General features: G+C 38.3%; 6 protein-coding genes across 6 annotated transcripts; 3 read left to right on the forward strand and 3 right to left on the reverse strand.

The window, feature by feature from the left end:
• Window positions 1–234: 234 nt before the first annotated feature.
• On the forward strand, window positions 235–1,138 carry RHIMIDRAFT_232885 (uncharacterized protein; the record flags this gene model as incomplete). The annotated part of the gene is made up of 4 exons (XM_023607832.1): window positions 235–499; window positions 590–702; window positions 762–797; window positions 857–1,138. The coding sequence occupies 4 exons, from the start codon at window positions 235–237 to the stop codon at window positions 1,136–1,138; spliced, it is 696 nt and encodes a 231-aa protein (XP_023471164.1).
• Window positions 1,139–3,481: 2,343 nt separating this feature from the next.
• Window positions 3,482–5,319, forward strand: RHIMIDRAFT_232886 (uncharacterized protein; the record flags this gene model as incomplete). The annotated part of the gene is made up of 2 exons (XM_023607833.1): window positions 3,482–4,726; window positions 5,074–5,319. 2 exons carry the CDS (start codon window positions 3,482–3,484, stop codon window positions 5,317–5,319), a joined length of 1,491 nt encoding a protein of 496 aa, XP_023471165.1.
• Window positions 5,320–5,447: 128 nt separating this feature from the next.
• On the forward strand, window positions 5,448–7,575 carry RHIMIDRAFT_232887 (uncharacterized protein; the record flags this gene model as incomplete). The annotated part of the gene is made up of 3 exons (XM_023607834.1): window positions 5,448–5,761; window positions 5,813–6,044; window positions 6,094–7,575. The coding sequence occupies 3 exons, from the start codon at window positions 5,448–5,450 to the stop codon at window positions 7,573–7,575; spliced, it is 2,028 nt and encodes a 675-aa protein (XP_023471166.1).
• A 2,888-nt stretch (window positions 7,576–10,463) lies between these two features.
• Window positions 10,464–10,744, reverse strand: RHIMIDRAFT_253994 (uncharacterized protein). The gene has a single exon (XM_023611062.1). It carries the CDS (start codon window positions 10,697–10,699, stop codon window positions 10,490–10,492), a length of 210 nt encoding a protein of 69 aa, XP_023471167.1. The 5' UTR covers window positions 10,700–10,744; the 3' UTR covers window positions 10,464–10,489.
• Window positions 10,696–10,863, reverse strand: RHIMIDRAFT_253995 (uncharacterized protein; the record flags this gene model as incomplete). The annotated part of the gene is made up of 1 exon (XM_023611063.1): window positions 10,696–10,863. One exon carries the CDS (start codon window positions 10,861–10,863, stop codon window positions 10,696–10,698), a length of 168 nt encoding a protein of 55 aa, XP_023471168.1.
• A 505-nt stretch (window positions 10,864–11,368) lies between these two features.
• RHIMIDRAFT_253996 (uncharacterized protein) lies at window positions 11,369–11,630 on the reverse strand. The gene has a single exon (XM_023611064.1). It carries the CDS (start codon window positions 11,603–11,605, stop codon window positions 11,408–11,410), a length of 198 nt encoding a protein of 65 aa, XP_023471169.1. The 5' UTR covers window positions 11,606–11,630; the 3' UTR covers window positions 11,369–11,407.
• Window positions 11,631–12,442: the final 812 nt, after the last annotated feature.

Consider the following 12,442-nt stretch of genomic DNA (forward strand, 5'->3'; position numbering starts at 1 on the left):
GTCAGTAGATCTTCAAAGTTAGGCTGGGGCATTCGATGGAGCGTATACTGGAATTAGCTGTCTGACCTGAGGTTATGCGACGTGAATAAGGTTATAATGGAGGAATGTACTGGACTATGGTCATCTGCTAATAAGAAATGAACTCGGTGTACTCGATGGTGAAACCTCGTGTTCAATAAGTGAAGTCTTCGTCGCAAGCAGTTGTGAATTGGGCTAAATTCGAAAACATCCTTCATGCGCAGTTGGCTCCAGTTTGTTCGGCGACCACTACCGTTCCAAGTCGAAAAATCGAGGTATATTCGCGAAACTAGAATCTCTAAGACCAACGATATATTCAGCGCCTCCCAGTTAACAGAGAAATCCAGCATGTCCATTGCCCGAAATAGGAGTTTGCAGCAACCCATTGCTTTTACATCCGGCGAACATAATTCTGCGAAGGCCAAAGGTAGAACAGGACTGGGACTACCAGAGAAACTACATAAGCAGTATTGTGGCGCTTGTAGGGCAAAGAAATAGCTATAATTTGATTCCGTGTCAGGCTGGACGAGTGGTTAGAGCCAAAGTAACTGAAGTGCATGAAGCTGGGTAGCTGGATCCAGAACCGCTAAACTGTCCTCCTTTCGCGGGCGTCGACAAGTGTCAAAACTGACCTTCGAAAAGGATTTGGAATTGATGTATTGGTCAACTATTGAAAGGATCTTGGTGAGAAAGTAAGCAGGTACAGCGAGGTCTCTATTTCTGCACAAAATAACCTATTGCAGGCTGTTCACATCCTTTTGACCACTATATCATTGCAAGTAAGATTAATACACTACCATTGCAATTACATTAGCCGACTCTTTCTTGTTCATGATAGAGAAATATAGACATGACTCTTACGAAACTAGAGATAATTTTCACTGCATGCTTACAAAACACAGTGAAGTATCTTGCTCTACATATTGGTGCTGAAAACAACAACTTTTTCTTCAGCGAAGACTCTCCTGGCTCAGTGTCCTCAAATGAATCTAACCACAGCAATGAATGGGAACTTGCCGAGCAGGGAAGAAGAATTATTGAATATATTGCTAATGAAATCAACAACCTGAGTTATGGGAATGATGTCTTGTGTGGCGTTGATCTGGGAGAACCTTGTTGATCGCTAATAAGTGCGATAAAATAAGAATTTAATTTATGTATTTCTGGCTTACTCTTTTGAGGCAATCTTTAAAATTTTATAATTATCTTGTTTTTAGGCTGTTGGGCAGAACAAATGGATTACCTGAGGTTGAATAGCTGTTTATGTAAAAATGGTTGAAAGAAAAGGAGAATCTTGGTGGTCATTCATAAGTGATATGATTTTTTTTGTTCATCTTTAAATTTCCTATATGTTGTTACTGTGCTTATTATAATCACTATTGTGAAAGAATAAAAGGCTGAAAAATAAAAATAACATGATACAAAACATGAATAGTTTAAAGTGGGGTATTTATTACAAAATAACACAAGGAAGACTTTTTTCTATTACAATTGCTTGTGGACAGTGAATAATTATCTAAGATTGAGCTTCATCATATGCATAGGGTCAAAAAAGAAATCACTTTTGTTTAAAGTAACAAAATAACAGTGATTTCATTGGCCAAATTTCTTTATGTAGAGAACAATATCCAAGTTGAACTTAAACCTAGAACCCAGGCAGAAATATAAGTCTATTACGACTTAATTCCTTCGCCTAAAGTACACTGCCCGTTTCTATTCTTACAATATGCTGGCGTTTTAGCAGCCATACATACAAAGTAAATGGCACTAGCTGCTCATTAACTATAAACATGTTGATATGCTAATCTTTGTAGAATATTCAATTTTAACAAAAGTTATAGGTACTGGGAAAAACAAGGTTATGTGTATTCGAACAAGCGAATAGTCCTGTGCAATGTTATCGACGTGATAGTCGGTAAGCTAGATAAAAGAAAACCAATGCTAGCTCATAAGCTTTGCAAGAAGAAAAGGAAGAAAAGGAAGAAAAAGAAAAGAAAAGAAAAGAGTATCTGTCAGTGGCTGAAGAAGATAGACGATGTGTAGTTGCATACGGGGACGCATTTATATCTGCGACGATAAAGTCTAGAGCTCCAATCCCTGTGAACGTTACGTAGTTATTACTAAATTTGGGCAGCTGACTTAATGATCTTCAATGGAATTCAAATGGCGTTTTTGTAGAAATGTCTAATGATTAAAGTAGATCAATACAAAACGAACATAGTGTGCAGTAGCTGCCGCGGTGAGCTTCAAAATGTCTATGAGTCTGAAAATGCTTTGATCTGTAACCGTATGTATGGCTTTATTCCATTTATCTAGTGCTTTAAGAATGACTAATATAAACCGCTACAAAGAAAGGGAAAAAGAAAGCTGCCTAATGAAAGAAAAGTTAGATTGACCTGTTTAGGATCCGACAAAAAAGCATGCAAGAGCAACGAATACGTTGAGCGCAGAAATTCAAGTACTTGACAAGAACGATTAGAGTGATTAAAGATTAACAAACAGTAAATATAGAAAGAAGTATCAGCATCTACCCATTGAAAGTATGTCACTGCTGTTCAGTTGTTGATGCAGTCAGAGTAAGATTAGTTTTATCTGTTCAAGGACTCCAAACTAATGATACTCGAGTAGATCTGGAACCGAGACGTGAATGCAGCATGAAATATCCGTTCAATATTGACAAATTATATTTCTTCTGATTTTAACATTCAGTCAAAACTAGAGTCACTTCAGAAAGACACACGAGCTGTGCAGGACCTTTAAAGCAGGTCATTCGGCCTTTTCATTAGGCCTACTAATTTGGCAAGTGGAGAAACAACCAAAAAGAAAGTGACGTAGCTAACGTCATTTTTAGAGCGTGCGTCTTATTCCAACTTCGCTATTCTCCTTCTGTTTGCAGGCACCTCAAAGCCAATAAGCATGAGTACAGGATTAACTCTAAAAGTCATTTTCTGTAAAAGGGTCTCCCCCTGGTAGTTCTTACTATGGCTTCAACATAAGCTTTTAGAAATTAACAGGGTTTCAATCACAGTCCCAAAACTATATTTTCAAAATAATCAAAATATGCAAGGAAATATAAGAAAATTTAAATATATATAGAAGTATTTTTGCGTTTATTTTTCATTATAAAATAATCAAAGTCAAGCTTGAAAAATGGTTCCAGTATCCTTTTTCAAAGTAGTTTGAGGATTTTTATCCAATCATAGCCTTTTCGCGATTTGCGTCAAAAAGGGTAATTTGTACTACGTACTGCCACAAAAGGAGATTGTTAAGCATTAGCCCGAAATATGCAAAGACAGATTGCTTCGTACAACAAAACTATCAGCTGTCTCCACAGCTTTACAAGAAGAAAGGAGTCATCCCACACTTCATACTCCGATTACCAGGAAAGCGTCACAGGTTTACCTGATATAGTGTTCGTAGGTTTCCAGGCTGAAAGCTTTTTTTACTTTTTTTATATAAAACCATGTCTCAGTCGCAACGTACGTTCGTTTTTCGCAATACGTTTGCAGCTTCTGTTTCATCCTTGGATATTGACGAACAAACTACCCATGAACGTTCTGTTACGCCAACGAATAATAATGGCAACACGAATAGAGAAGAGACAAACACAACACCCCTTGCTAGTAGCTCTACTCAGAGCACTCCAACCAGTGCAGAAGCAGATGCATATAAGCAGACAATGTTAAATGGTAGAGACAGTCAAGTCACATTCGCTACTGCTCTCAGTAAAGGCATGATTTCTCATCCTCACTGGACTGTTTCAGAAACTAAATCTCTCATTGAGGCAGTAACCAGGTTCTATAGTCGTATGGTGCAGGCTAGGACGAATAACATGCTGGGTTCTGTCTGGGAAGACGTGTTGTACGAATTTAACTTAGGAAAGCCTTTCCGACGTAGCCGAAGAGCTTGTCAAGACAAGTGGCACCAACTTGTAAAGCAGTATAAGGACGCAGATGAACAGAGAGCTAGGGATGGGTCTTGTAGCTTTCTATACTATGATGAAATGCATAGGGTGCTATCAAGGGAAACACCTGCAGTCAATCCTATGTTTACTTCTTTTTCTATTGGCCATCAAGAACAGCAACAGCAACAAGAATCACCTCAACCAGTTCAAGAGCTACAGCAACGATCACCGCAACCTCACCAGCTGCCACCTCAGACCCAACAGCTGCTTCCTCAACTGCAACAATCGCCTACACAGCAGCTACCGCCTCAGCAACTTCCACCTCAACAGCAATCTCAAACACCTCAACCACCGCCTCCACTGCAACAACATCAACATCAACAACAACAGCAGCAACAGCAGCAACAACATCAACAGCAACAGGAACAGGCTCCTCAGGGTGCCCCCCTAACTCATTTACAACAAAATCGACAAATACAACCACCCAATGCTCCACCTGTGCAACAGGAGCATCAACAGATACCAACTACGACTTTGCAGGCTAGTCGTATTATCAATAACACCAGTTTGCCACCAGAGCAATCGGCCCAACCTATTTCCTTAAGATTGACACAGCAGCAGGCTGTACCCAATGTGATCTATAACCACGATGATTCTACAAGACCAGATATGGTTGAAGGAAGACCGATAATAAAGAAAAGACGTACAAATACCACTGAGGAATTATTGGAGAACCTGCTACTGAAACAAGAAGAACTAATTAGCGTCATTAGAGAGCAAACTGAATTACAAAGACAATCCCAGGTTCAAAAAAGACAGCAGCATCAAGAGCTGATAAGTCTTTTAACTCATTTGGTTGATAAAATACCCTCCGACGAGATGAAATAATGTAAATAAAGCTGCATCCTACTGGTTCCACGGAATCTTCATTTCCGCGGGGAATTTGAGCTATTTTTAAATCATTAAGGCCGAGCATCATGCCACACTAATCTAAATTTGTAAAAATTTGTCTCACGGGAGAATAAAGGAGAGGGATGGGTTTACGAAACATATAAATAGAGCTAAGTTTTGTTATTATTTTCTTTGTTATTATTACAAGACAAAAAACATACAAAATGGATCCTGGTTACAAGCTTCTTCAACACATCAAGACTGTCCCAAATTTAATCAACGAAGACCCAAGTATAACTACTCCCAAGAACTCAAGTTTTATGGATCTTCCTTGGTCTGAATTCTCTAAGCTATTAAAACATCCTACATCTTCAAGTACAAGTATTGCTAGCTCAAGTACTAGTAGCAATCAAAGTTCAGATAATGAAGAAGAAGAGAACTTATCCTTGGGTAATTGGGACTCAATGACTGGCTACCAAGACATCAATCATGGACATTCTCTATAAACCCATTCGTCATTTTTCTTTTTTTTCTTCGTTTGGCATCCACTGTTGTCATCTAGCAAACACGCATACATGCATATAACCCATAACGCATTTTAATAAAAGAACCTTTCTTTTTGTGATCCTTTTTCATGTTTCTTTCTCGATCTTTGATCGAGGAATTGGATGATCCACTTGGATATTTCGAGCAAAAGATTGCTAATCAAGTCAAGAAAAATGATCCAAATTTAGCCAAAATCATATTAGAAAAGGCCATCCATACTTATAAACATGATCCCAGATATCAAAACAATCCAAGATACCTGAAGCTCTGGCTCATTTACATCTTTGATCTTTCTCAGGACAAACGTATTGCAACGCTTGAATTGTTGATAAATCATCGCATTAGTCATAAGCTAGCTTTACTTTACGAAGCTGTAGCACACGAACAAATACAACAAAACAGGTACTTTAGCAAGACAAAAATTATAGTTCAATTATTCTCACATTACGTTAGACTCAATGACGCACACGATTCACTCCTGTTAGGTTTAAAAAATAACGCAATCCCCACTAAAAGATTAAGAAGAGCATATGAACAGTTTAAATCACTAAATTGGATTGATTTTGACCAGTCCGAGTACACATTACTTAACTATTCTAATGAATATAACAATCATGCCTTGAATGATCAACATGATGATGACGACAACAATGATGATGAGCATCTGTTGCTTTATGATACCACCGTAAGTTGATCCTGCGTCCTCGTGTTGATCTAACTATTTTACACAAAAGAGTTACTTTATGGATAACAAGAATTTACTATCTCAGTTGAACTGGTTACGTACTCAGCTGGAACATTATGCTCGTGCTTCAATCCTACGTGAAATTGATTATAGTGGACGGGAAATTTCTGTAGAAGAGCTAAGAGTCAAACATAACCCCGCCATGAGAATAAAACCAGCCTATCGTCATCATCCTTTGATATTAACACATAAGAAGCTACTTAATCAACCAAAGCCAGCAACTCAGCCAAAACCAATGACTCAATCAAATCCAATCACGCAGTCCGCACAACAAATAACCTCACTTGCACATGTCTTTCGTCTTCAACCGCCTTCGCCAAGCCATGAGAAACCCAGCTCTTCTGGCCAACAGCAAAAGTCCCTTTGTAAAACACCGCCAGTTCTAGAGCAGGAAATACCACAAACAACAGCATTTGAAGAAGAATTACCGCTGACAGATATAAAGGTGGTGGTGTTACCACACAGTCCAGCCTTTGTTCAAGAGCAGATCAACAAGACCAGCGCTCGTCAATGTTCCAACTACCACGTTATCAAAGATACCGCCTTTCCCATACACCGTGCGCTTTCCAGCTGGTTTATTTATGATAAGAAAAAAAATCTATGGCGACCTAGTGCTAAAAAGGAGAAAGAGAGTTATATTACCCTCCGAAATGATCGTTACCTCGTTCTAGGTCAGTTGGGTGAAGGTGGTATGGCTCAAGTGTATTTGGTACAACACAATCAAAAATTTTATGCTCTTAAAGTACAGCAGCCTCCATGTCCTTGGGAATATTACATTCATCATCAGATGCGTCAAAGGCGTGTATCTGGCCTTTGTTTATTACCAATTGTTCAATACTATTACTACAGCGATACCAGCTTCTTACTCATACCTTATGTTCGTCATGGTACCTTACTTGAGGCCTATAACCAATACACTGCCGTTCAAAAGGTCATGCCCGAGCCCATTGTCCTTTTGTTCACAGGCCAATTTATGCAGCAAGTTTTCTTGTTACACAATATCAACATTGCTCATAATGACCTTAAGCTGGATAATATCATGCTCATAACAAGGAGTGAAGGTGTCATGCCAGCTGTTGTTCTGATCGACTTTGGCTATTCAGTTGATATGACCGTCATCAAGGGCTCCAAGTGCAAAGCAACATGGCCACCTGCTTGCCCTCAATCTGGATACCCCTTTCTCAATACAGAATATAATCCAATTTACGCCGATTACTGGGAAATTGCTGCCGGTGCTCATAGATTGCTCTTTGGTGAACCGATGCGAACGATTCAAAGAGAAGGAAAATTTGTGATCAGACAAAAGATCAAGCGGTATTGGCATGCCGATCTTTGGTCATCATTCTTTGAGTTTTTGCTGAACCCACATAAACTATCTCAAAACAATACCAAGAAGCTGTTGAGCGAATTTAAAAAAGTGAATGTTCCCAATCAGCTTATTAATGAATGCATTCAGTTACTTTGCCGCTAATGCATAGTTTATTGGTTATGTTCTTATATGTATTTTTCCTGCCTTTGTCATGCTTCTGACCCCCTAAAAATTATTGTACGTTAGCTCATGTCAATAAAATACCGCCTGACATTCGCACGCACGTAAACATACACATACACTTACGTACGCACGCACATACCCCATTGATAATTTACCTTATATGGTTTATACCCTTCGTGGAAGAGTCGAAGGCTGTCGACCTTCAGACCTGATACTGCGTACATATTAATTTGGAATTCTAAGCCAATGCTCATTCCCAGTTCAGGAGTTGCCTCACTAATATATACTTTTAATACTGCTACTCTTTCTATATTATGTAGCGTACCTTGTATGAAACGTTCCGGATAATGCAGGTGTTCTATCTTTTAACTGTAATTTACCCACTTCCCATCGAATCGACTTGTTCACAGGATCATACATGTATTGCCCTGAGTTGCATGTTGCATTCACGCTTGTTGTGCTCTTTGGCATAGGAAACGTCAGCGCAACTTTTTCAATCGGCTTTCCTTCTGTTGATCTAGGGTGAATCATGATATCAAATCGTCCTCCATTCTTGGTTGATGTAATTTGCGGTTTAATATGCAAAGGCAATGCTTGATTAGGAGAGAGTGAAGCTCTAGTGCCAGATTAATATACTTGTCCACCGTCTGATTCTATTCTTTTTTCTTACCTGTATGACATTAGCTTAAAATGTCCATCAGGAGGCACAAATGACAAGACTCGCTCGCTTTCCCATTTACGATATCTCACACAGGGATGGAAGCTGACATCGTCTATCACCCTTGCATTTACAAAGTTCAATGTTAAATCAGGCATACCAGATAATCTGCAATTTGTTTGTACTGCTCCGTGAGCCTCACAGGACACGACTACACCATTCCTATGTGAACTCTATTAGTCCTTTTTCTTTTGTATATTGATGTACATAATACATACGCTGCGATAGTTGCATCAATTTCTTCTACAATGTCAAAGTAAATTTCGTTTTGTGTATACTTCACGCCAGCTTTTCTCCAGGGCACATTAGATGACATGTTTTGTGGTAACTTTGGAGTCACACTATAAAAGGTGTAAGTTTTAATCCTTTATCCCTTTTTTTGAATAGTTACCCTGCTGCAGCTCCTACGGTCGTTATCACTTTGTTCATAATAGTAGGTGGCATAATAATCTCTTTCAAAGCGTTTGGTTCTGTTGTTAAAGGGTAACCATAATCCATCATTTCTTCTAACAACTAGTGGAAGATGTTGGAATTCAATAGTATAATCATTCTATGCTATACTTTACTTGATATACAGTAACAAAGTTATCTCGAATCGATGATTCAGATACATCACCCAGATAGTCAGTCAAGATATCAATAATACGATGGATAAACTCAAATATAAGCATTGGGTCCACTATTGAAATTTGTTAGTTTCTCAATTTACGTTACTTGATGCTCATCATTACCTTCTCTTTCTACAGGACACAGCCACGTCAGTTCATCTCGCAACACATTCAGTAACCAATATTTATTTGTCTCTAGCACGGGTGGCACATCTTCTCGAGAGAAAAACGATTCTTTAAAGGATAGACCAGGCGTACCACCATTCTCTTGGTCGAGTGAACCTGGTAGTGAGTTCATAAATTTGACACATTCATCATTAAACACGTCAACAATTTGTCTAGAAATGATTCCTCTCCAGTGCTTTTCTATTATAATTTTCCTTAAAGTATTTCAGTTAACAAATGAAAAGCAGTAATTAAACTTTGTTGTTACCCTTGTTTATTGATTACAAAGAGTGAATTCAGCATCCTTCTATTGTACAAGAAAAAAAAAAAAGAAAAAGTATGCAGTAGTTCCAACGCCAAAGGGCGGTTAATATTTTCTCAAAGGACGGTTTTTAGTCTCTCAAAGGACGGGTTTCTTTTCCCTGAAGTTCGATATCTTTAACAATCTTTATTTACTGAGTGTTGATTTGAATATGCTTCTCATTTAAGCACTTTTCAAAAACGTTCACAGAATGCTGTACAAACGCATGGAGGTGATTGGGAGGGACAGAATTACAAGCTTCAGTAATTCGTGTAACTAGGTCCTCTGTCCTCAAACTTACTCCGCTTGACTTTGTTCATAACTATTGCCCAAAACTGCTCGACTGGGCTGAGCTCTATGTAATGGCATTTCATCTCAGGGAGACTGTTCATATTCATAGTTTTCTCAAGAAATACAAAGTAATGGCCAGTGGCAGTATTGAAAAGCTTAATTCTATTCATATATACAAACAAAAGCCCTTGTTCGTTTGAATATTTATTCTAAACCTTTCTCTGCAGTTTAACTGTATTTGCAATCACCTCCATGTTTGCATCTAACTCCAAGTCAGGCTCCTGCTCACTTCCTTGTATTTCACAGTACTGCCTAATATGAGTTAGGGTGGTCAAGTGGAATTGAGTTACATTGTCTTCTTAGTCTACGGTATCAGCTCCCTGCTCAGCGATAATTTTTCCTTGCCCATCTTCGTAATAAAAATGAGAACTCGTTTTATTTTTATGAAAAAGCGTCCTTTGAGAAAATAAAAACCACCCTTTGAAAGTACACTTGGTTTTCGGACGAATTCCAATTTGGAATTTAGACATACAGTTAAACAATTTTTTTTATTAAACCCAAGTGGGCACGTAGTATTTTTTTTGTACTGAAATTGCCCGGGCAAGTTCAACAAGATGAGGTGTGTAATGTGGTGAGGATGGGAAGGTACTGGTAGTGGAGAGGGAAAGCATACAATCTAATAGCGGGTGGGTAGAGGGAGATAAACTAATCATTATAATTGGTAGGCTAAGGCTTGGTGGTGTTAGGGTTCATGCTTATTTCAACCTGGGCGAGTACCGCAATTATTCATAATTTGTTTATTTCCAATGATCAACAACGTCCCCAAACCAAATCCAGAGACTGATAGCTCGCTTGGCAAATGGCTCGACTGAATTGCTCAATATATGCCGCTGTGGAGAATCTGTTGTCAAAGGAAGGGACGTTGGTTAGTATGAGGTCCTTGGTAAGATGAGAAAAGTGCTCTATATATTGAGATCTGAACTGGTCATCTTTTAGCTTGTTCAAGTGCCATGGATTCATCTGGGTGCATTGGATCTCGGGGGTGGTGTTGCCACTTGAAAGGAGAGTGTCATAAACTTATAGTAGGAGTCAAGCGATAAGTCGCCTCTGATTAGTAGCTGTGGGTAAGGTAGCTCTGTCGTGCTGATGAAGTAATCGATAATGCTGCTGCCATTAAAGGTCATATATGTTGGTGATCCATAGGTCAGTCTTTCATTCCATATAGTCATATCATGTGATTTGGTCCAGTCATATAATATTTGTCCTCGGTGAGTGTGAAGAGTATCTCCAGTGATATGTCCTAGTCGTGCGTTGAGGTCGCCGCAAATGATTGTGGATGTAATATTAGGTAGATCCAAGGGTAGTAAGTCAAGGATATTGGAAACTTCTGTATGTGGCAAAGATGGAGGTAAATAGAGACAATGTACAAGGTGTTTCGATACAACGAAAGACAAGGTATACTTAGCTAGTGGAGAATGTCTGAAAGAAATATATTGTACTGAGAAAGGACAGGAAGGATTGACTAACAGGGCAATACCGAGCCTACCTCGATTCTTGATTGATTGAATAGGTTGACCATAAGTATGAAATTGCTGCCAGGATGTAGGATACTTGTTAGGTGAAAGAAGCCATGATTCGATAATTAAAAGAACGAAAGAGGGTTCAGCTAATTTAAGGAGTGGCGAGATAGTTTGTTTTAGTAGACCAATGGCGTTGAATAGTGATATGCTAATAGTGATCATTATAGTTGGGAGGTAGTATCCTCGCGGTCTGAAAGAAGCATAGCGACGCTCTCATCAATGTTGAGACATCTGTTGGGTTGGTGACTTTAGTAGGAAGACCTTCGTCAAGGACAGGTTTGCTAATCCAACCTTGATTGTAGAAACAACAGGCTACAGCTGTCTTGACTGGGGCACGGATATACATATACAACATTTAATTTGTTAGCAAGCGAAGTCAACCAATGGTTAAGGTAACATTAGAATTTAACAAGTGCGAATTTTACTCTTGACATCAGTGTCAATAATTTTTGGAAATACAGTATAGCTTTTATGCCATTCGAGGAAAGCTACTGAATATTTTGCAACTGTATCTATTGTAACAGGTACAGTCTACACTAAAAATTTAAATATATTCAGAGTCATAGTATGACAAAATCGAGACTTGACTGGGTTACAACTGAATACAAGAGTAGAAAACGATTTGTTTACTGCTACTGCTTTGCTAAATAAAGTGATATACATGTGCTTTTTAATTTATATAATCTATTTCCTATACAATTACTACGTAATTATATCAATTTCTATCTGCATCCTATGTGCACTTCATTTTTCCCTAGCATCATTTATGCATGAAGTAGGCTTAATGATAGGCTTGTGCCTGACAAGCAGACAGATGACCTTACCGTAACATCTCTTAATATCATGGCCTATATAGATAATCATATAGAACTTATGTAACAGGAAGCAGCTAACCATAATGGTTATGCTTTTCTCTTTCTTGATTTGATTGTTAGTTACTTTATTTCCTTGGTTTATCATTTATGATTCGCTTTTTTAATAGATTGCTTCCTCTAGTGCACTTTATATAGAAAAAGTAAGAAAGACAACAACAGAAAAGATCATGTATAGATATTTCACTGTATTGTAAATAGAAAAAGAACAGTTAGGATAAGGGCAAATAGTATGTTTAAAGTCTAGTATTGCTTTTACGTTATGTCAATTGTGTGCCTTATTCATAAGCATAACTTAGCCAAAAAAAAAA

This window comes from Rhizopus microsporus (genome assembly GCF_002708625.1).
Source record: "Rhizopus microsporus ATCC 52813 unplaced genomic scaffold scaffold_1, whole genome shotgun sequence".
In the NCBI taxonomy this organism is placed as follows: Eukaryota; Fungi; Mucoromycota; class Mucoromycetes; order Mucorales; family Rhizopodaceae; genus Rhizopus; species Rhizopus microsporus.